The sequence below is a fragment of the Hyperoodon ampullatus genome (genome assembly GCF_949752795.1).
Source record: "Hyperoodon ampullatus genome assembly, chromosome: 10".
NCBI lineage: Eukaryota > Metazoa > Chordata > Mammalia > Artiodactyla > Ziphiidae > Hyperoodon > Hyperoodon ampullatus.
The window spans coordinates 42,860,763-42,886,084 of NC_136923.1; the positions used below are offsets into that span (position 1 = coordinate 42,860,763).

Sequence of the window (25,322 nt, forward strand, 5' to 3'; positions counted from 1 at the left end):
GGTGGGGGGCACACTGAGCTCGTTTCAATGGATGATTGTCTTGGGGGCAGTAATTCCTGTGTTTGCCTGGCCCCAAGGGGACTGATGGGCAAAGCCATCAGTCTTATTACTGGGCATCAACATGTAGAGAAGGCAGAATGGAGAAACACGAGAAGGGAATCAAACACAGAAAATTAAAATCCAGTGAAAATGAGTGCAAATAAAATTTCATAAGATCTCCATAGTAAAGAAACTCAGCAGGGTCAACTCTTGACTACTCTAGTAAAGGAGACAAGAAAAGTTAATCCAAACATCATTTATGCCCAGTCCTATGTTCCTGTTTTTTTTTTTATTTTACATTGGAGTATGAGTATTTGGGGATTGCTCAGCAAGCACCATAAACAGCTAATAAAGCCCTGCTCTCGCAGATTCCACAGGCATTACTTTGAATTCTATCTGGTTTGGATGTTTTTTTCCTTTCGTATACTTGTCTGGTTTTGAAGGGAACTCCTAGGGAACTGCTCCCCAAATAATTATCCAGGTGACTCCTGATAAAAATCAAGCCCCAGAGTCTATGTCAATCAAAACACAGCCAAGGCCTGGTCCAGAACCAGCTCAGGCACCAGAGCACTGGTGAGACAGTAGAGATCAAAGTCAGAGACACACTTGCCTCAGTGGGCCATACCACACAACTTAGAAGCTAACTATGTCACTGTCACAAGGAACTCACGGGGCCATCCCCTAGGACCAGTGCATGATCACCAAGGCCATAATCTGAACCCATGAGAGCAGAATGCAGGTTCACACCCTCTCCAGAAAGGCTGCCAATTATTCCACAAAATAAGTGCTCCACAAAAAAACATGTCTGATCTCTCTCATTGCACAGTTTGGAATTTTATCTCCTCTTCACTCTTCCCTTAGTAGATGTTCAACTATTCAAATTCAGCTTTCAGTTTCTTACTTTCCAAATCGAGATGATACAAGCTATTTGCGGAGTAACGTCTGAAAAAGTGAAACACAGTGCTGAGCTAAAAGACATCATTTGATTATCATTCTGGCTTACCATTAATTCGAGAAGTGTATACTCTTTTCCTTTTAATTCAGAGAATTAAGCATTTTCTGTAAGAAAGATGAGAATGCAGCTCCAGAGCTGGACCATTCCTACAGGGATTCCCATCCAGGCAAAGACAGGAAGAATGAGGCCATGACCCACGTTTTCAAGTTAGCTTTCTCCACTTGGGGGAGGAAGATAATGTTTCGGAGCCATCTTATTTTTTAAATATTCTGTTAACTGTCAGATACCCATCTGCTTAATTATCCAGTTTTTATGGGACTTTAGGATTGTTATTTGCAAAGGGTACAGATCCGCCTCGTCAATTAAATAAACTATTCCTCTACCTCCTCACTCTGCTGCTCTACATGACCAATCAGATTGTAAAGGTTTCATTAAAAAGCACTGGTGGGGGGCTTCCCTGGTGGCACAGTGGTTGAGAGTCCGCCTGCCGATGCAGGGGACACGGGTTCGTGCCCCGGTCTGGGAGGATCCCACATGCCGCGGAGCGGCTGGGCCCGTGAGCCATGGCCGCTGGGCCTGTGCGTCCGGAGCCTGCGCTCCGCAAGGGGAGAGGCCACAGCAGTGAGAGGCCCGCGTAACGCAAAAAAAAAAAAAAAAAAAAAAAGCACTGGTGGATTTCTGGGAAAAAGGGCATCAAGAACACATGTATCTAAACTTGTTTCCATTACTCCCATTAAAATGACCAAGAGAATATAAAGATGGGGGCCGAGGGGACTGCACCAATACAGGAAGTAACGAGGTGCCACTGACATGCCAGAAATGACAAGGAATTTTGGCAGATGGGACTAGGTTGAAGAAAAATACCATAAACCAAATAGCATCTCCCCCTCTTAAGGACACACTGGGTTCTTGAGAAGCAGGGCTCTGGCACCCCTTACTTGAAACAGCAAATCTAGAGGGGAGAGTGGGCTACAGAGCACGTAGAAAGTCCACCAACTGGACACGCCTGTCTGTGGTGCCTCAGAAGCATTTGAAGCAGTCAGGGTGTCACAGGGGCATCTGTGATACCACAACTCACACTCAGGTAAAGATCAGAGCAGAGAGAAAGATGCCCCAGGAGCTATGGGTTCCCCGAACCCAGACAGAATGAATGAGGCAGAGAGTATAACAGAGCTTCCACTCCCCTCCCCTCATGCTGATGGATCCCTAAACTGATACACTAGTCCACCTCACTCAGGAAATGGGGGAAAAATCCACAAGGTGTCTATGAAAAGATTCTGAAACAAACAAGGAGAGCACAGCATTTCAAACTTGTAAAAAGATTTATTACAAGAAGCAGAAATAATTTTTCAAGAGCATCACCTTGTATTCTCAAGAAAATTTTTGAACATACACGGTCTGTGAAATGAGATAAGATAGCAAAATAAGAAGAAAAAAAAAGCAGTTGGCCAAGAGGCTTGAGAAAGAAAATGGGAACTGAATGAGATGAGGAACACTAAGAATCAATCTAAAAATACAATAGCATTACTATCTGCATTAGAAACCATACAAAGCAGCCCTGATTCAATAGAAACTGAATCAGTGATGTGGAATGCAAACATGAGAAGTTCTTCCAAAAGGTAGATAAGAACAAAGGGACCAAAATCATGAAAAAGATGGTGAAAACAATGGAGGACAGTGAACAGAGCACACACTCAAAGTCAGTGTTCTTGAGAAAGAGAGTCTAGAAAACCAACAGGAGGAAATACCTACACTGCAGATCAAAAGTGGTCACCAAGCACCAGGCAAAATTAAAGTGAAAGGATGGACACTGAGCTACACTCTGATGAAAAATTTAAATGGAAAAGGCAGAGACAGGAGTCCAACAAGCATCAAAACAAGGGTAGAAAGATCATTGTATTACAAAGAGATGATCTGGGCTGGCCTCAGACTTCTCCATCAGAGGCCAATGGGCCAGATGGTGGTCATTCCATAAATCTACACATGTGATTAAATTGTACAGAACTACTACTACTACTCCTACACACACACACACACACACACACACACTGTGTGTACATATAAAAACTGGTGAAATCTGAATAAAATCTGTACTCTAGTTAATAGTATTGTGCCAATGTTTATTTCCTGGTTTTGATATTATATTGTAGTTGTATAAAATGTTATCATTGGGGAAAACTGGGTGAAGCGTCCATAGGATCTGTCTATACTATCTTGGCAACTTCCTGTGAGTCTATAATTTGGTTTTTTTTTAAGACAGTGAATCAAGGATCAAGGTCTACTAAAGAGATTTGAAAGAAAAAAGAATTCCATACCCCAGTAAGTTGCTGGTCATAGGTGAAAGCAACGAAAGGTCATTCTCCATTATGAAAATAACATGTAATATCAGAAGATTCAAAGCAAGAGCTAAAATATCTAAACATTTTCTTTCATGAATCTAAATTGTGAAAATGGGCAATCATGCTCTATAAGGTCTACTGATGAGCACTGAAACTAGTTAAGGAGCATTCAGTTTAAGTAATTTGCTATGAAAATGATTCTAAAACCAAAAGCAAAGATCTATGTTTATGTTTAAGGAATGACACATGATAAGAAAAATTACAATAAGAAGAAATTAGGGGGCTTCCCTGGTGGCGCAGTGGTTGAGAATCTGCCTGCCAATGCAGGGGACACGGGTTCGAGCCCTGGTCTGGGAAGATCTCACATGCTGCGGAGCAACTAAGCCCGTGAGCCACAACTACTGAGCCTGCGCGTCTGGAGCCTGTGCTCTGCAACAAGAGAGGCTGCGATAGTGAGAGGCCCGTGCACAGCGATGAAGAGTGGCCCCCGCTTGCCGCAACTAGAGAAAGCCCTCACACAGAAACGAAGACCCAACACAGCCAAACATAAATAAATAAATAAATAAATTTTTTAAAAAAAGAAGAAGAAGAAATTAGGCCTAAAATCTCAGAACATACCCCCAAAAACCTCTGGAAAATAGATTTAGAAAGTGGAAAGTGTGGGACTTCCCTGGTGGCACAGTGGTTAAGAATCCACCTGCCAATGCAAGTGACATGGGTTCGGTCCCTGGTCCAGGAAGATCTCATATGCCACGAAGCAACTAAGCCCACGCCCCATAACTACTGAGCCTGTGCTCTAGAGCCCACGAGCCACAACTACTGAGCCCACATGCTGCAACTACTGAAGCCCATGCACCTAGAGCCTGTTCTCCGCAACAAGAGAAACCACCACAATGAGAAGCCCACTCACCACAACAAAGAGTAGCCCCTGATCGCTGCAACTAGAGAAAGCCCGCGCGTAGCAATGAAGACCCAATGCTGCCAGCTAATCTCCTTATCTTATTGATACATGGGAGGCAAAAACATATGTTCTGTTTTATTTTTCATGTTGATACTAAATGCGTGGTTTAAGACCTTTACAGCTATCTTTTAGCACAATAAAGAATTGCTATACTAGTTATAAAAATAAATACAAATAGCTTACACTTCCCTGTTAAAGACAAAGACTCTAGATTAGCCAAAAGATGATTTCTCCCATATGCTTTGTCCATCTTTTAATTTTTTTAATTAATTGTATCCACAAGTGATGCCCCCAAAAAATTCAACAAATAAAGGATAAAATATTTTTCAAATGGGCAAAATATATCAAGGAAACAGAAACACAAGATAGTAGGGATGGCACTGTCAGTATCAGACAATAAGAAGAAATTTCTGTTACCTGGTATTAGAGCCAATTATAAAGCAACTGTAACTAAAAATAGCTTAGTAATGACATAGTAATAAATGGATCAAATGAACAGAAACAGAACTTAGTGTATAATAACTGTGTAAAAGAAGATGGTTATAATAAAGTTAGCCTTTTAAATCAATGAGGAAAAGAATGTTTGAAAATCAAAGAAAGAAACAATTGGTTATTCAGAAACAGGAGGAATTCCTTATCTTATATCATATACTAAAATAATTCCAGTTGAGTTAAATGCAAAAATTAAACACAAGATTGAGAAAAAAATGTATTTATCTGAAAGGCCTTTCCAAGTACATATCTGTGTGCTAACAATAATCCCACTACAAACAAAATGCAAGGCAAATGATAAATTGAGGGAAAATATTTGTAACAAAATGAATATCATTAAGGAAAGGACAAACACCCTCTAACCATATGGGCAAAAGACATAATTAGATTATTCACACACACCCTCCCTCCCCAAATTCAAACATTCATTAAAAGCACAGAAAAACTCATCACTAATAACAAAAGAAGTACAGGTGAAAACAACTATATAATAACTTGGGAGTGTAAATATGTATAACCCTTATGGAGGATAATTTGGCAACAGCAAACTAACATAAGCAAATTATACCTTTAAGTATCTTTAAATTCAAGTACTGTAAGCTTTAAACTTGCTCATGGTTTTGTTTTTTTTTTTTTTGCGGTACGCGGGCCTCTCACCACTGTGGCCTCTCCCGTTGCGGAGCACAGGCTCCAGACGCGCAGGCCCAGCGGCCACGGCTCACGGGCCCAGCCGCTCCGCGGCATGTGGGATCCTCCCGGACCGGGCACGAACCCGTGTCCCCTGCATCGGCAGGCGGACTCTCAACCACTGCGCCACCAGGGAAGCCCGCTCATGGTTTTTTGAGAAGTCATATTAAGGAAATAAAATACGTGTACTAAAGTATCTACTCCAAGTGCGGGGGGTGAGCACAGCAGTTATAAATTGGCCAGTGGATTAGCCCAGCCCTGCCACTTGGGTGACCAGCAATAAAATGATGTCAATAAAATCACCCACATTTTAAAGCTTTCTAGAGATCTGAAGAGAGAATTATGGGTGCCTGGCCCATGGGAATTGTTCAGTAACTATTAGACACTGATAGCAGGGGTGGTGATATTTATCTACAATCCTGCACTAACAGGTTCAAAATCCCTTATCTGAAATGCTTGTGGTCCAACTGTGGTACTTCAGAACTAAGACCTTTTTGGATATGAAAAGGTAACAGTATATTTACCTAACTAGGTCTGGGAGAGCACCTGGTAATCAATTACATCACTATTCCTAGAGTAAAATATATGAATATTCATTCTAAGTGAGGTAAACATCAGTTCAGGTCAGGTTTTGCAGTCAAATGAGTTATGGAAAAACTTTTCGCTTTTACAGCTTTCTGGACTTCAGATTTTTACAAGAGGGATTGAGAACCTATATTTATAACAGAGAAACATTAGAATCTATCTAAACATGATAATAAGGGGTAGGTTACATAAATTATGATACATTCATAAGATGGAAAACTATACAGCTATAAAAAGTCACTTTTTCCAAAGAATATTTAATAAACTGGGAAAATGTTCATGAATAGCAGGTAAAAAAAAGCAAAATAAAAAACATGAATTATGAATTCTATTTTGCAAAAGTAAATTATATAATATTCCAGAATAAAAGACTACAAGGAACCATACAAGGACGTTAAATTAACCACATTGTGGTTAACCACATTATGTTCTTCCTTATACTTTTCTGTATTTTCTAATCTTCTATGATAATCAGGAAAACAATCCATTAATTTTTGAACTATTTATGGTTGCTGTTCCTGCATAGGACTAGGCTAGTTCTCATCCTAGAAGGTTAACAAGCCCATCTCTGCTCTCAAGGAATTTACCAACACATCTCTGGAGAGCTGAGGGCATTACTCAGTTCTCTCCACATTAGAATGCATTTCATTCTCCATCAGCACTTCCCCACTCGCACCTCAGGACAACTTGACTCAGGCACCAGGACTTTTTCACACCTCTACCAAATGAAACCCTGGTGACCTTGCAAGTTAGTGATAAAAATGGCATCAGTGCTACAATAAGAACTTGATTCAACCCATGACCTTATCTAAAGAAGCTAAAAAAGAAAAAATAGAAAAAAAGAAAAAAGCAGGGACTGTTTAAACGTGTTTGATTTTCACTCTTTTTTACTGTACTCATCAAATTGCAATCACTTAAGAAATTATGGGGAGGAGGAGATAGGTGATTGCATTTGGGTTTGTTCCAGGTGCTTTGCATGACTAAAAGGATGTGAACTTGAACTTGGCAGATCCAGCAATGAAAAGCATTTTGTGGAGTTAATGGGATGCTAAGAGAGGTCAGGACACTGGTTCGTGGAGAGGACAAGCAAGAGTTCATCTTACCTAACAGACCGCTCGCTCATCAATGTCTAAGGGGTGGTCTTGGCCAGAGCTTTAAAGGGCTCAGCCGTATTTAGTGTGGGTGTTCCTAACACCCAGGTGGTCTTCACTGAACTCCACCCAGGTCTGGAATTCTCCAGTGGTTTAATACACAGTTTGAAAACATTTTATACCAAAAGGCTATTTGTTATAAGCCTCAATTCCAAACATGGAACAAAAGAGATAACCTACACCTAATCACCTACACCTAATCAACCTACACCTAATCACCTAAAGGGACCACATGGGTTGATATTTAATCACTTTTACATAGATTCCAATAGTCTTTTTAAACTATTGTTGAGAACATGAGAAATCCTGTACAAAGATTTTGCCACACATAAATAATAGCCAACTGTGGAGTTAAATAAGAAGTTAACTCTTTTAGCTTAATCCCACAGAAAATTACTTGTTTGCAGGCAAATTATCCACTGGGGATACTTTTTTATTTGTGGAATGCTAATCCTTCCCTCCTGCTTTCTGCCACCCTTCTTTTCCTCCTTCCTCCAAACCTGAAGAGAAGGAAGATAAAGTAAATGTGCACAATCCCCCATTCAATCAGGACCTTGGTTAAAATAAAGACCTTCCAGGAAAAAGGTGACTTACCCTATCCCAGCTGAAACACAGGCCCAGTCGATCAAGTTGTTTCCTCATGTGTCTAATATTACTGCGAAACAAAGGGAAAAGAGTATGGATTTTAGAAACAGGAAAAGCCATAAACAAACTACACTTTGAGAATGTGAAAAGGAAACTGGAAAAGTCTAGATTATTCCAAAGGGCTTTAAGTGTTGTTTCGCCCTGGCGAAGAAATTAATTACTAAGAATCAGTGAAAATATCTGCCTAGTAGAAGACATCTATTCTTTGTACCCTTGCAAAAGCCACTAAAAACCATGATAGTCTTTGGTCCTGGGGACTAACCCTTTCCCTGGCCATTCAGGAAGGCAACCCTTCTGATTTGTGCACTCCTGGCCCATCCATATATGCCTGTATTCTGCACAAATTTAAGCCAAGCATTTACAAATTTAAAAGTGACTGAAAAGAAAAATCTTAACATACAAATTGCAGGAATCCAAGAGGAGCCATACAGTGCTTTGTCAATCAAAACCTAAAACCGAAAACTCTCCAACAATTTGAAAAGAGGAGAGAAGTAAATTAATCAACTTTAATATAATATGAAATAAAATATTATTTACTTTTTTCTTTTTAAATTAAAAAAAATTTTAACCTTTTTTATTGAAATATAGTTAATTTACAGTGTTGTGTTAGTTTCAGATATATAGTAAAGTGATTCAGTTATACATATATACATATAAATATATTTTTCAGATTATTTTCCATTATAGGTTATTACAAGACAGAGTATAGTCCCCTGTGCTATACAATAAGTCCTTGTTGTTTGTCTATTTTATATACAGTAATATGTATATGTTAATCCCAAACTCCTAATTTATTCCCCCCTGCCCTGCCCCACTATCCCCTTTGGTAACCATAAATTTGTTTTCTATGTCTGTGAGTCTATTTCTGTTTTGTAAGTAAGTTTATTTGTATCAGTTTTTTAGATTCCACACGTAAGTGATATCATACCATATTTGTCTTCCTCTGTCTGACTTACTTCAGTTAATATGATAATCTCTAGGTCCTCTTTTTTCTTTTTAAAGAAAAAGGACTAATTCATTTCTACTATGTCCCCTTTCAGTTCAAGCAGACTGAAAATATGAAAAACCATGAAGTTCTCTAGGTGATCTCTGATTAGCTAACAATATCTTATTTTAATTCCAAGCCTCGTGTTAAGCATTTTGCAGAAAAGTGCATGCAACAGACTGAATGTTTGTGTCCCCCTCAAATTGTTATGTTAAAACCTAATCTCCAACGTAATGGTATTTTGAGGTAACCAAAGGTACTATGAGAGGTAACCGGATTAGTGCCTTTATAAAAGAGACTCCAGAGAGCAACCTTGCCCCTTCTACCATGTCAAGATACAGAGAGAAGACAGCTGTCTATGAACCAAGAAGCGGGTCCTCACCAGACACCAAATCTGCCAAGTGCCTTGATCTCGGACTTCCCAGCCTCTAGAACTGTGAGAAATACATTTCTGTTGTTTTATAAGCCACCCAGACTATGGTATTTTTGTTATAGCAGCCAACTAAGACAGTGCTTAATCTTTATCCATTCGTAAGAGGTAGGAACTATGACTATCCCTCCTTTACAGATAAATAAACTGAGGCGCAGAGAGGTTAAGTAATTTGCTCAAGGTGAATGGCTAGGAAGAAGGAAAGGCAGGATTTGTACCTATGTGGCCTGATTCAGGGGCCATCTTCTTTACTGCTATGCTCTAGTTGGAGGAGCATATTACTCCTCCTTGGAGGAGTTGGCAAACTTTCTGTAAAGGGCCAGATGGTAAATGTTTTCAGCTCTGTGAGCCATATGGTCTCTGTCACAACTACTCAGTTCTGCCATTGTATCATGAAAGCAGCCATGACCGATATATAAACAAATGGGTGTGGCTTGTGTTCCAATAAAACTTTATTTACAAAATCAGGCAGGGAAAATTTGGCCCATGGAATTTGCCAATCCCTGGCCTAGCTTACATCAAATTTATACCATATTTGATCCATTTTATTTAAATCATTATTTCCTCCTTTTTTCATCACTCCCATTACTCTAGAATTAACCATAATTGGAAAAGTGGAAACGAGAGATTAGGAAGAAAAAAGACAAGTAGATGGTGCAGAAGATATTTCTTTTTACAATGTAGCCTTGGGCAAGATAAAGCAAAGGGAGGTGAAAGAAAATGGGGATAGACTTTGAACCGCCCTCTCTACCTCTGACGGGTAGGATGAGGAAAGGCTTTGTGAAAGGGGCTGGAGTGAGCCCAGAACATTCTGCTGGGTTCTGGTATAAGGCCCTCAAGGCTTTGTCAGGAGGGAGAGGGATGGGCACTGCTGGCCCACAAGTACATGGAAGCCTGAGGCACAGGGGAGACTGAGAGTATGTCCTCCTTGCAGAAAGCGACACCCAGAATAAATTGGCCATATATTTCCTTGTTGAATATCTAAGTTCCTCTTGCTTCAGAATGGTGAAGGCAAAAAATTAACAGAATTTGCAGAGAAAATTATAATGTGGAATTTGTATATGGCTCAAAGTACGGTCACAAAGATGAAGAGCACTGTAGAAATTTACAAATGTCACCCTTTCCTTCTCCTTTTTCCTTCCAAACGCAAATACTCAAAGGAAGAATAACTAAATAACAAAGCATCAAAATGAACACATGAATGATATCCAAACCCTCTCTGTTATTTCTTAGATAAGAATACAGCGTGCAAAAAGGCAAACACTAAATACAGACAATCCTGTTTATTGCTTGGCAGACTGCAATGTTTTGTTTGCTTTACTTTCTATTTCATGTGCACAGGTAAAAAAAAATTGTTTAAGGGTTCTGTATACAAGTGCTTGAATATGCCTGTAAACACATACCTCTGTGTCCAACTTTCTGGATGTAGATTCCTCTCGATCGCAGCATTTTCGGCAGGCAATCCAAATGCATCCCATCCCATGGGATTGATAACCTAGCACCCAGGAAAGAAACATCAGCCGTGGCAGATTGCTAAAATCTTTATTAGTATTCTCTTCTGGGCAATAAGCAGGCATTCTCTCTTTCTAACATGTCCTATCCCTTTCCTGGATGATTTCAAACTATGCTTCTGAAAGCCAGCTGGCTACCTAAGACGTAAGCACAGAAGAGAATTTAGAAGGTTATACACCAAGGTGCCAATAGCAGTTATCTCTGAGTAGGTATTTTCGTGACTATTTTTTACTTTCTTCTTCTTTTGTCTGTATTGTGTGTAATGAACCCAAAGGATTTTTCTGAAATTATAAAAAGTTTCTTTCAATTTTAAAACTAGGTATATATAAAAATGTATATAGGCATTCAAAATGCTTACCTCATGTTAGATTTTCCAATTAAGGAGTTGTGCTGTCCAATAGGGTAGCCCTTAGCCACATGTGGTTATAAAACTTAAGTTAATTAAAATTTAAAATTCAGTTCCTCAGTCACACTAGCCAGTTTTCAAGTGTACAATAAGCCACTTTGAACCACCTCCTATAAGATATTTCCATTTTCCAAAGAACAGGGGATCCTAAGATCTCAGAGCTCTAAGAAGCTTTTGAAATATATCCTCCATTCCCACTCCTTTATTTGACAGCCCAAGCAATGATGGACCAACAAGAGTAAGCAGCCTAGCTAAGTCACACCAGGAGCAATTACTTCAAACCAGGAACTCATTTCTGCAAATGGATGATCAGTCACAGCTCAGCTGGCAGCTTCAATAGCAAGTTCTCTCAACCTAACTTACATGCCATGAATGGGTACAATGGCTTGAAACACAAGCTGTGGCATCAAGGGACAGACTCAGAAGGCCACGCTCTCTACCCACTGCCAGGAAGGACACCTGATTTGAAAACTCAGACTCCTACCCTTCTCTAATGCTGATTTTCAGCCACAAAGCCATAAACACAGCTTCTCCCAGAGCCATATTTCTGAAGCTTGCCTGTGGGTGAGGATGGCCTGAGGAGGCTCCAGTATTTCTAGAAAACAGCCCTTTACAGCTGGCCTTCTTACTTCCTATCAAGCTCCTGATCTGTCAACTGCTACAAGCTGAGTTTGTTTGTTTGCTTGTGTGTTTGTTTGTTTGTAATCATGCAGAGAACCTGAGCTTCTGTTCACATACATTTTGGATAGTGATGGACACTCAGACACACTTACTGGCACTACCTCATCACCCGCTCATATCAAGATGGAACATTTTCCACTAAAGAAACAGGTCTCATTTTCTTTTATAAATAACTTTTTCCCCTGATTATTGAAATAATGCATGTTCACTACAAATAGCCTTGGTACATAGAGAAAAATATTCAGAAGAAAATAAAATACCCTTAATTCTACCATATAGCCATACATAACTGTTATTTGGTAAATTTATATCCAATTTTTAACAATTGGGATCGTATTATTTCTGTGTGTTTTTTTTCATTGTGCACCTAGAGTTTTCTTCCATCTTTCTATCTTGTTCAAAGACTCTCTGAGATGCAAATGAGTATCACCCATGGCCACCACTGCCTCAGGTCCATAAGCACCTACAATTTAGTGTCCCGAACTGGATTCACACTCGAATCCCAGTGCCCAGATCCGTTCTCTCCCTAGTCCCTCTTAGCAGGTGGCAGTAAGAGAACAGGCATGGCTCTCCCAGTGGCAGAAGCCACTTGCCTTACATTGTCCTTCCATTCTGCACATTACTATTTTTTAATTAGGTTTTAGTTCTGATGGAACAATTCCATCTCAAGAATGAAGACCATGCATCTAAAATCAGAGCTGCTCTAACTCCTTTGGCTAGTGAGTGGGAAATGCAACAAAGGCTCGCTCCTCGGGAGGCTGTGTGGTTTGGGGGGAAATGTCCTAACCCAAACCTGCCATTTACTGGCAGTGGGACCTGAGGCACATCACTTACACGAGTCCCAACTATCAACTGTGACTGAAAGCAGCCACCCAAATCGTTGAGAATTACACACTAAGATGTATGTGGTGCACCCAGCACAGTACAGGCACCCAGTAAATGGCAGGGCTGGCTGCAGTGGCAGCTGCTGTTGTCTGCTTGATCTTCAGCACCTCACAACATCGCACATCACCGATTCCCTCATTAGGACCTCAGCCCACGTCTCTTTGGCCACATTCATTATGGTGGCTCTGTGACAACAGACAGGGAGACCCCTTGACCTCACACACATCCTCATCCATGTACATTCCTAAGGGTGTGTTACTTATGATAAGAGCCTCTGTAGCAGGTTGGTGCCAGGCATTGGAATTTCTTAACCAAACCGAACAGACCATGAGGCTCAAAGGGCCAGCCGTTTGGCCTTCTTCTCCATGAAAGGGGCGCATCAGTTCTTCTTTTGTGCATAATCAGTGGCTCACATCAGGTGCCTCATTTGAAAGTAGCCCAGCTGTTCTTGCCATGGCTGACTGGAGCAGGGGTAGTCCATGAGCAGAAGCAGCCATCTGTGTGTTGGGTAGGAAGGGCCCTACCCAGTAGATTTTGCCATATCAGGGGTGGTGGTAGGTCTGATCCACTCAGGTCTGCCTTCTGTACGGGATACAGACCTGGTGAACAACAGTGCTGCGGATCTCTCCAGTTTGCTGCTGCTCCAGTCTGGTTTGCCACATCCTCTGCCGTGCTTCCCAGTCCTGGGAATCTGGAAAGAGTGAAATGCCCTGACCTGCCAGCCTAAGATAACATGACTCCTGGGGCATTCCCTCGCAGTCCAGTGGTTAGGACTCCGCGCTCTCACTGCCGAGAGCCCGGATTTAATCCATGGTCAGGGAACTAAGATCCCGCAATCCATGCGGCACGGCCAAAAAAAAAATGACATGACTCCCAAGCTATCACATTCAATCCCTGCATCCATGCTCCTGAGGTCAGTCGGAATAGGCTCCTCTTCTATTTCCTTAATTGGATGTTTCTCAAATTACGAGCATAATACAAGCTTATTTTAACAAGTGAAATGACACAATACATGATATATAAAGGCAAAGCTGATCATCTCCCCCAGCCCCGACTCCTATTCTCAACTCCTTGATGTAACCAACAATGTCAGCCTTTGTATCCTTCCACACCTTTCTCCTCACTCAAACACAGATACACAAACATATATATACATATATAGGAGCTGGATGGTTTGTTTTTATGGAAATAGAACCTGTCATACACTATTTTATGACCTGTTTTTTTTCATTTAACGTATCATGGACATCTGTACAAAATAAGTAAGTACGTGTGTGTGTGTATACATGTCTTTTAAAAAGATTCTAACATTCCCTAGGAATATCTAGTCTATGCAGTTTTAGGAAGTTGTCAAAACATAACCCAATCCAGTTGATCTTTCAGACATGAGGTCTCTTTTTCTCTTGCTAAATGTGTCCTACCCAAAGGTTTCATCTTTCCAAACAGCACCCTCCCCTTCTGGCAAAATGCTCCTCCTCCTACTTCATATGGTCCTGCTGTAGATGGCGAATCACAAAACCCACCCCTCTGGCCACAGAGGGAGCACCTGGTGGAGATGTCTAAGAAAATACTGCTGGCATGTGGACAGATGCAGAAATGGGAGGCAGAGACTAGGGATACTGATGTGCTCCAAGGATGTGGGCCCAATTCCCAGTGGGCCCCAATCCTACATTTCCTTTGGTTCTGTGAGTTACACCAGGATTTGTAAAAACACACAAAACCTCCTTTTTTGTTTAAACTGGTCTGAGTTGGGTTTCAGTCCCTTGTAGCCAAGAATCCTCACTAAAACACTCACCCTTTAGACTACAGCTTTCTGTTGAGTACTGCTTAATCCATAGATGAAAAACATTTCCTTCACAGATTTTTCTTTTTCTTTTTAATTTTCAAGAGCTAAAAATAATAATAATCCCATGTTGCGGATTTGTGCTTGATTAGTAGAAAGTTCTGAAATACTTCCATGGACAACACTAGAGAACAGCTTCCAGAGATGCTTTAATTCTCCTAGGGCTACTTCACTGGCAGAATAATGTAACTGTTGTATAACCATGTTCCACAAGAAAAGGGAAAACTTAATTACCACTTGGTTTCTTCATTGGAACTGCCAAAATGGCACCAGTTCAATGTTTCTGCCTATTAACATTCTGTTAGGTTACCATCCATGTTTTTAAATAAAGTCAATACAAAGACAGTCAAAAAATCAGTCTGGATTTATGTAATATACTTATTCATTTCTATTTTTGTTTTCAGATGAAATTAACATGAAAAGATATTCTTAGTTCACATGTTATCCCAAGCTGTCTATGAAAATATAGTTAGGGAAGGAAGAGTCAAGAGGGTGGTGTGGGAAGACACAGAGTTAGCGTCTCCCTGCAACTAGGTCACCTGCCTGCCGCTGGTGGGGGACTCTGATGCCCAAGGAGACAGGAGGAACACCAAAGTGAACTGGTAGGACGTAGCGGGGCTGAGGGCAGAGAAGAAGTGGAGGTCAGACAGGATTGACGCCCTCAGGCTGGGGAGATCAGGAGAGGCAGGCAGGAGGGGCTCTCTGGGAAGAGTGGGAGAGGAGCAGAGGGGGATCGCCTGGCCCACTTGGGCAGGGGAGCCTGCTGAGCTCCCAAGCCAGTACCCGCCCTCCAAACCCCCCTCCAGGCTGCATCGGTCCTTGGGGGCATAGGAGGGAGGCCAGGGAGATCAGCAGAGGCAGGCGGGAGGGGCCCCCCCAGACCAGAGGAGAGGAGAAGAGGGCGTTTGCCCCACCCACTCGAGCCCAGGAAGCCTGCTGGGCTCCCAGGTGAGGTCCCCTACCCTCTGAGACCAGAGGTGGGGGGCACACCTGGGTCCCTTCTGTTCCTTGAGCCTAAGCCCCACCCTCCACAGCCCCCAGGGCCTTTCCCAGCCCCACAGGTCCTGAGCATTGGCCCCACCCACTACCCAAACCTTGCCTTTGCTTAGGCCCAGCCCTCCACAGCCAAGGCCTTCCCCGCCCCCACTTTTTTTTTCTTTTCCCTCCTCCACTTTTTTTTACTATTGTGGTACTGATGTACCTTCCAGTTGTTGATTCATGTATAATTTTATTTTTATATTCCTCCTAACATATCTGTTAGTTTCCTAGTCTAATTTTATTTTTTACTTTGTTATTGTTCCTTTTTTTCTTTTTATTTATTTGTTTTTGCCACCCCAGGTGGCTTGTGGGAACTTAGTTCATGAGCCTGGGGTCGGGCCAAAGCTCCTGTGGTGGGAGGTCCGAGTCTGAACCACTGGACTAAGAGAGAACCTCAGACACCACGGAATATTCATCCAAGTGAGGTCTCATGGAGTTCCACATCTCAGCACCAAGACCCAGCTCTACCCAATAGCCTACAAACTTCAGTGCTTGAAGCCTCAGGCTAAACAACCAGTAAGACAGGAACACAATCCCACTCATTAAAAAAAAAAAAAAAAAAATGAGATGGCAAACAAATATGTCACAGATGAAGGAGCAAGGTAAAAACCTACAAGTCCAAATAAATGAAGAGGAAACAGGCAATCTACCTGAAAAAGAATTCAGAGAAATGATAGTAAAGATGATCTAGAATCTCAGAAATAGAATGGAGGCACTGATGGAGAAAATACAAGAAATATTTAACAAAGATCTAGAAGAACTAAAGAACAAACACAGATGAACAACACAATAACAGAAATGGAAAATACACTAGAAGGAATCAAAAACAGAATAACTGAAGCAGAACAAATAAGTGAGCTGGAGGACAAAACGGTGAAAATAAGAGCAGAATAAAGAAAAAAGAATGAAAAGAATTGAAGACAATCTCAGAGACCTCTGGGAAAACACTAAACACACCAACATTCGAATTATAGGGGTCCCAGAAGAAGAAGAGAAAAAGAAAGGGTCTGAGAAAATATTTGAAAAGATTATAGTTGAAAACTCCCTAAATGAGAAAGGAAATAGTCACCCAAGTCCAAAAGCACAGAGAGTCCAATACAGGATAAACCCTAGGAAAAACACACCAAGACACATATTAATCAAACTAACAAAAATTAAATTCAAAGAAAAAATATTAAAAGCAGCAAGGGAAAAACAAAAAATAACATACAAAGTAATCCCCATAAGGTTATCAGCTGATTCTCAGCGGACGCTCTGCTGGTCAGAAGGGAGTGGCAGGATATACTTAAAGTGATGAAAGAGTAAAACCTACAACCAAGATTACTCTACCCAGCAAGGATCTCATTCAGATTTGATGGAGAAATCAAAAGCTTTTCAGACAAGCAAAAGCTAAGAGAATTCCACACCACCAAACCAGCTCTACAACAAATGCTAAAGAAACTTCTCTAAGCAGGAAACACAAGAGAAGAAAAGGACCTACAAAAACAAACCCAAAACAATTAAGAAAATGGTCATAGAAACATACACATCGATAATTACCTTAAACGTGAATAGATTAAATGCTCCAACCAAAAGACACAGACTGGCTGAATGGATACAAAAACAAGACCCATATATATGCTGTCTACAAGAGACCCACTTCAGACCTAGGGACACGTACAGACTGAAAGTGAGGGGATGGAAAAAGATATTCCATGCAAATGAAATCAAAAGAAAGCTGGGGGGCTTCCCTGGTGGCACAGTGGTTGAGAATCCGCCTGCCGATGCAGGGGACATGGGTTTGTGCCCCAGTCCGGAAGGATCCCACATACTGTGCAGCGGCTGGGCCGGTGAGCCATGGCCGCTGATGCCTTCATGTCCAGAGCCTGTGCTCCGCAACGGGAGAGGCCACAACAGTGAGAGGCCCGCGTACCGCAAAAAAAAAAAAGAAAAAAAGAAAGCTGTAGTAGCAATACTCATATCAGATAAAACAGGCTTTAAAATAAAGAATGTTACAAGAGACAAGAAAGGACACTACATAATGATAAAGGGATCAATCAAGAAGAAGATATAACAATTATAAATATATATGCACCCAACATAGGAGCACTTCAATACATAAGGCAACTGCTAACAGCTATAAAAGAGGAAATTGACAGTAACACAATAATAGTGAGGGACTTTAACACCTCACTTAAACCAATGGACAGATCATCCAAAATGAAAATAAATAAGGAAATACAAGCTTTAAATAACACAATAGACCACATAGATTTAATTGAAATTTATAGGACATTCCATCCAAAAACAGCAGATTACACTTTCTACTCAAGTGTGCATGGAACATGCTCCAGGATAGATCACATCTTGGGTCACAAATCAAGCCTCAGTAAATTTAAGACAATTGAAATCATATCAAGCATCTTTTCTGACCACAACGCTATGAGATTAGAAATGAATTACAGGGAAAAAAACGTAAAAAACACAAACACATGGAGGCTAAACAATAGGTTACTAAATAACCAAGAGATCACTGAAGATATCAAAGAGGAAATCAAAAAATACCTAGAGACAAATGACAATGAAAACACGACGATCCAAAACCTATGGGATGCAGCAAAAGCAGTTCTAAGAGGGAAGTTTATAGCTATACAAGCCTACCTCAAGAAACAAGAAAAATCTCAAGTAAACAATCTAAACTTACACCTAAAGGAACTAGAGAAAGAAGAACAAACAAAACCCAAAGTGAGCAGGAAGAAAGAAATCATAAATATCAGAGCAGAAATAAATGAAATAGAAACAAAGAACACAATAGCAAAGATCAATAAAACTAAAAGCTGGTTCTTTGAGAAGTTAAACAAAATTGATAAACCATTAGCCAGACTCATCAAGAAAAAGAGGGAGAGGACTCAAATCAATAAAATTAGAAATGGAAAAGGAGAAGTTACAACAGACACCACAGAAATATAAAGCATCCTAAGAGACAACTACAAGCAGCTCTATGCCAATAAAATGGAAAACCTGGAAGAAATGGACAAATTCTTAGAAAGGTATAACCTCCCAAGACTGAACCAGGAAGAAATAGAAAATATGAACAGACCAATCACAAGTAATGAAATTGAAACTGTGATTAAAAATCTTCCAGCAAACAAAAGTCCAGGACAAGATGGCTTCACAGGTGAATGCTCTCAAACATTTAGAGAAGAACTAACACCCATCCTTCTCAAACTCTTCCAAAAAACTGCAGAGGAAGGAACACTCCCACACTCATTCTATGAGGCCACCATCACCCTGATACCAAAACCAGACAAAGATACTACAAAAAAAGAAAATTACAGACCAATATCACTGAAGAATATAGATGCAAAAATCCTCAACAAAGTACTAGCAAACAGAATCCAACAACACATTAAAAGGATCATACACCATGATCAAGTGAGATTTATCCCAGGGATGCAAGGATTCTTCAATATACGCAAATCAATCAATGTGATACACCATATTAACAAACTGAAGATTAAAAACCATATGATCATCTCAATAGATGCAGAAAAAGCTTCTGACAAAATTCAACACCCATTTATGATAAAAACTCTCCAGAAAGTGGGCATGGAGGGAACCTACCTCAACATAATAAAGGCCATATACGACAAACCCACAGCAAACATCATTCTCAATGGTGAAAAACTGAAAGCATTTCCTCTAAGATCAGGAACAAGACAAGGATACCCACTCTCACCACTGTTATTCAACATAGTTTTGGAAGTCCTAGCCCCGGCAATCAGAGAAGAAAAAGAAATAAAAGGAATACAAATAGGAAAAGAAGTAAAACTGTCACTGTTTGCAGATGACATGATACTATACACAGAGATTCCTAAAGATGTCACCAGAGAACTACTAGAGCTAATCAATGAATTGGTAAAGTTGCAGGATACAAAATTAATGCACAGAAATCTCTTGCATTCCTATACACTAAAGATGAAAAATCTGAAAGAGAAATTAAGGAAACACTCCCATTTACCATTGCAACAAAAAGAATAAAATACCTAGGAATAAACCTACCTAGGGAGACAAAAGACCCGTATGCAAAAAACTATAAGACACTGATGAAAGAAATTACAGATGTACCAACAAATGGAGAGATATACCATGTTCTTGGATTGGAAGAATCAACATTGTGAAAATGACTATACTACCCAAAGCAATCTACAGATTCAATCTATCAAATTACCAATGGCATTTTTTACCTAGAACTAGAACAAAATATCTTAAAATTTGTATGGAGACACAAAAGACCCCGAATAGCCAAAGCAGTCTTGAGGGAAAAAAACAGAGCTGGAGGAATCAGACTCCCTGACTTCAGATTATACTACAAAGCTACAGTAATCAAGACAATATGGTACTGGCCCAAAAACAGAAACGTTGATCAATGGAACAAGATAGAAAGCCCAGAGATAAACCCACGCACCTATGGTCAACTAATCTATGACAAAGGAGGCAAGGATATACAATGGAGAAAAGACAGTCTCTTCAATAAGTGGTGCTGGGAAAACTGGACAGCTACATGTAAAAGAATGAAATTAGAACACTCCCGACCACCAAGCACCAAAATAAAGTCAAAATGGATTAGAGACCTAAATGTAAGACCGGACACTATAAAACTCTTAGAGGAAAACATAGAAAGAACACTCTTTGACATAAATCATAGCAAGATCTTTTCTGATCTACCTCCTAGAGTAGTGGAAATAAAAACAAAAATAAACAAATGTGACCTAATGAAACTTCAAAGCTTTTGCACAGCAAAGGAAACCATGAACAAGACAAAAAGACAACCCTCAAAATGGGAGAAAATATTTGCAAATGAAGCAACTGACAAAGGATTAATCTCCAGAATTTACAAGCAGCTCATGCAGCTCAATGTTAAAAAAACAAACAAGCCAATCCAAAAATGGGCAGAAGACCTAAATAGACATTTCTCCAAAGAAGACATACAGATGGCCAAGAAGCACATGAAAAGCTGCTCAACATCACTAGTTATTAGAGAAATGCAAATCAAAACTACAATGAGGTATCACCTCACACCAGTTAGAATGGGAATCAACAGAAAATCTACAAACAGCAAATGCTGGAGAGGGTGTGGAGGAAAGGGAACCCTCCTACACTGTTGGTGAGAATGTAAATTGATATAGCCACTATGGAGAACAGTATGGAGTTTCCTTAAAAAACTAAAAATTGAATCACCATATGATCCAGCCATCCCACTACTGGGCATATACCCAGAGAAAACCATAATTGAAAAAGACACATGCACCCCAATGTTCACTGCAGCACTATTTACAATAGCCAGGTCATGGAAGTAACCTAAATGCCCATCAACAGACTAATGGATAAAGAAGATGTGGTACATATATACAATGGAATGTTACTCAGCCATAAAAAGGAACGAAATTGGGTCATTTGTAGAGATATGGATGGATCTAGAGACTGTCATACAGAGTGAAGTAAGTCAGAAAGAGAAAAACAAATATTGTATATTAACACATATATGTGGAACCTAGAAAAATGGTACAGTTGAACTGGTTTGCAGGGCAGAAACTGAGACACAGATGTAGAGAACAAACGTACGGACACCAAGGGGGGTAAGCAGCGGGGTGGTGGTGGTGGTGGTGTCATGAATTGAGCTGTTGGGATTGACATGTATACACTGATGTGTATAAAACTGATGACTGGGCTTCCCTGGTGTCCGCCTGCCGATGCAGGGGACACATGTTCATGCCCCGGTCCGGGACGATCTCACATGCCGCGGAGCGGCTAGGCCCGTGAGCCATGGCCGCTGAGCCTGCACGTCTGGAGCCTGTGCTCTGCAATGGGAGAGGCCACAACAGTGAGAGGCCCACGTACTGCAAAAAAACAAACAAACGAACAAACAAAAACCTGATGACTAATAAGAAAAAAGAATGCAAACCATATATGGTTTTTATACAATTTAAATAAAAACTCTGATTTGTAAAGGAAGATTATATAGCTTTTGGGGACATGGGTTGGAATGCTTTTTAAATGTAATTAACCTAAAATAAGCCAGGCAGAGGAAGACTAATACTGCATAGAATCACTTATATGTGAAATCTTTAAAAAATTTTTTAAAAAGTCAAAGGCTAGAAACAGAGCAGAAAAGTGGTTGCCCGGGTGCGGGTGGGGGAAATAAGGAGAGGTTGGTAATAGGGTACAACGTTTCAGTTATAAGATGAATAAGGTCTGAGGATGTAACGATAAACACGGCGACTGTAGTGATAACACTGTATTGTATAATTGAAATTTGCTGAAAGAGTAGAACTTAAATGTTCTTACCTCCCCCCAAAAAGGATAAGTACGTGAGGTGATGGATGTGTTAATTAACGAGGTGGGTGGAATCCTTTCACAATGTACACATACATCATGTCACCACGATGTACATTTTAAACGTCTTGTAATTTTATGTCAATTATGCCTCAATAAAGCTGAAAAAAAAATCTTCCAACAAACAAAAGTTCAGGACCAGATGGCTTCACAGGCGAATTCTATCAAACAGTTAGAGAAGAGCTAACACCAATCCTTCTCAAACTCTTCCAAAATATTGCAGAGAAAGAAACACTCCCAAATTCATTCTACAAAGCCACCATCAACCTGATACCAAAACCAGAAAAACATATTACAAAACAGAAAATTATAGACCAATAGCACTGATGAACATAGATGCAAAAATCCTGAACAAAATACTAGCAAACAGAATCCAACAGCACATTAAAAGGATCATACACCATGATCAAGTGGGATTTATACCAGGGACCCAATGATTCTTCAATATAAGCAAATCAATCAATGATATACCACATTAACAAATTAAGGAATAAGAACCATATGATCATCTCAATACATACAGAAAAAGCTTTTGACAAAATTCAACACCCACTTATGATAAAAACTCTCCAGAAAATGGGCATAGAGGGAACCTACCTCAACATAATAAAGGCCATATATGACAAACCCACAGCAAGCATCATACTCAATGGTGAAAACTGAAAGCTTTTCTGCTAAGATGAGGAACAAGACAAGAATGTCCACTCTCGCCACTCTTATTCAACATAGTTTTGGAAGTCCTAGCCACAGCAATCAGAAAAGAAAAAGAAATGAAAGGAATACAAGTTGGAAAAGAAGAAGTAAAACTGTCACTGTTTGCTGATGACATGACACTATACATAGAAAATCCTAAAGATGCCACCAGAAAACTAGTAGAACTAATCAGTGAATTTCGTAAGGTTGCAGGATACAAAATTAATGCACAGAAATCTCTGGCATTCCTATAAACCAACAACGAAAAATCAGAAAGAGAAATTAAGGAAACGCTCCCATTTACATTGCAACAAAAAGAATAAAATACCCAGGAATAAACCTGCCTAAGGAGGCAAAAGACTTGTACTCAGAAAACTATAAAACACTGATGGAAGAAATCAAAGATGACATACAGCTGGAGAAATATACCATGTTCTTGGATTAGAAGAATCAATATTGTGAAAATGACTATACTACCCAAAGCAATCTACAGAGTCAATGCAATCCCTATCAAACTAGCAATGGCATTCATTCTTCACAGAATTAGAACAAGATATCTTACAATTCGTATGGAAACACAAAATAGCCAAAGCAATCTTCAGAACAGAAAACGGAGTAGGAGGAATCAGGCTCCCCAACTTCAAACTATACTACAAAGCTACAGTAATCAAGACAGTATGGAACTGGCACAAAAACAGAAATATAGATCAATGGTACAGGATAGAATGCCCAGAGATAAACCTACGCACATATGGGCATCTAATTTACGACAAAGGAGGCAAGAACATACAATTGAGAAAAGACAGTCTCTTCAATAAATGGTGCTGGGAAAACTGGACAGCTACATGTAAAAGAATGAAATTAGAACACTACCTAACACCATACACAAAAATAAACTCCAAATAGATTAAAGACTTAAATGTAAGGCCAGACACTATAAAACTCTTAGAGGAAAACATAGGAAAAACACTTTTTGACATAAACCACACCAAGATCTTCTTTGACCCACCTCCTAGAGTAATGGAAATAAAAACAAAAATAAACAAGTGGGACTTCATTAAACTTAAAAGCTTTTGCACAGCAAAGGAAACCATAAACAAGACAAAAAGGCAACCCCCAAAATGGGAGAAAATATTTGCAAATGAAACAACAGATAAAGGATTAATCTCCAAAATATACAAACAGCTCATGGAGCTCAGTATCAAAAAAACAAACAATCCAGTTAAAAAATGGGCAGAGGACCTTAATAGACATCACCGAGGAAGATATACAGATGGCCAAGAGGCACATGAAAAGCTGCTCAATATCACTAATTATTAGAGAAATGCAAATCAAAACTACAATGAGGTATCACCTCACATCAGTTAGAATGGCCATTATCAAAAAAGTTAGAAACAATAAATTCTGGAAAAGGTGTGGTGAAAAGGGAACCCTCCTGCACTGTTGGTGAGAATGTAAACTGATATAACCACTATGGAAAACAGTATGAAGGTTCCTTAAAAAACTAAAAATAGCACTACCATATGACTCACAATCCCACTACTGGGCATATACCCTGAGAAAACCATAATTCAAAAAGAGGCATGTACCACAATTTTCACTGCAGCACTATTTACAATAGCCAGGACATGGAAGCAACCTAAATGTCCATCAACAGATGAATGGATAAAGAAGATATGGCACATATACACAATGGAATATTACTCAGCCATAAAAAGAAACGACATTGAGTTATTTGAAGTGAGGTGGATGGACCTAGAGACTGTCATACAGAGTGAAGTAAGTCAGAAAGAGAAAAACAAATACCATATGCTAACACATATATATGGAATCTAAAAAAAAGAAAAAAAAAATAGTACTGATGAACCTAGCTGCAGGGCAAGAATAAAGAAGTAGACATAGAAAATGGACTTGAGGACATGGGGTGGGAGGGCAAAGTGAGAGTAGCATTGACTGGACATATACACTACCGAATGTAAAACAGTTTTCTGGTGGGAAACAGCAGCGTAGCACAGGGAGACTGGCTCGGTGCTTTGCGATGACCTAGAGGGGTGGGATAGGGAGGATGAGAGGGAGGCTTAAGAGGGAGGGGATACGGGGACATGTGTATGCATATGGCTGAGTCCCTTTGTTGTGCAACAGAAACTAACACAGTATTGTGAAGCAATTATACTCCAATAGAGATCTATTAAGAAAAGAAAGTTAGAAAAATCTTAAAGCTTCTTAATATTTCACAGTCTTACTAAAAATTAACAAAAAACAAATGTCTGCCCTGGAATACAGACTGTGGGGAGTCAGGATAGTTCTTTCCACTATGGGCTGGACCACTGGATTCAATGTCCCTGTGAACCAAGTTTCTATGAAACAGGAAAGGGTCCAATCAATTCTACACCTTGGGTTTCCCAGACATCCAGTGACCAAGGGCAGAACTCACTCTTGTGCCATAAGATGACTCACTACTGTCCAGGAGGAACAAAATAAAGACCTATAACAAGATTACAAAATACCAAAGCCTGTCCCTTTCCCCTGGGCAGCGGATTCTATTTGCTGGTCAAATTGTTATAGCCTATTTATTTAAAAGACACCATGTCAGTGCTGCCTTTGCCCACCTCGTTCACCT

At 40.0% G+C, this 25,322-nt stretch overlaps 1 protein-coding gene across 1 annotated transcript in view; it reads right to left on the minus strand.

Annotated features, from left to right (window-relative positions):
• LARS2 (leucyl-tRNA synthetase 2, mitochondrial) overlaps nt 1–25,322 on the minus strand; it is a gene marked incomplete at its 5' end in the record, with an annotated part of 168,528 nt that overhangs the window by 126,916 nt on the left and 16,290 nt on the right. Inside the window, 4 exon segments of the mRNA XM_079712817.1 lie at nt 7,804–7,864; nt 9,222–9,235; nt 9,237–9,273; nt 10,673–10,764. Of these exon segments, the coding sequence (XP_079568943.1) occupies nt 7,804–7,864; nt 9,222–9,235; nt 9,237–9,273; nt 10,673–10,764 (204 nt within the window).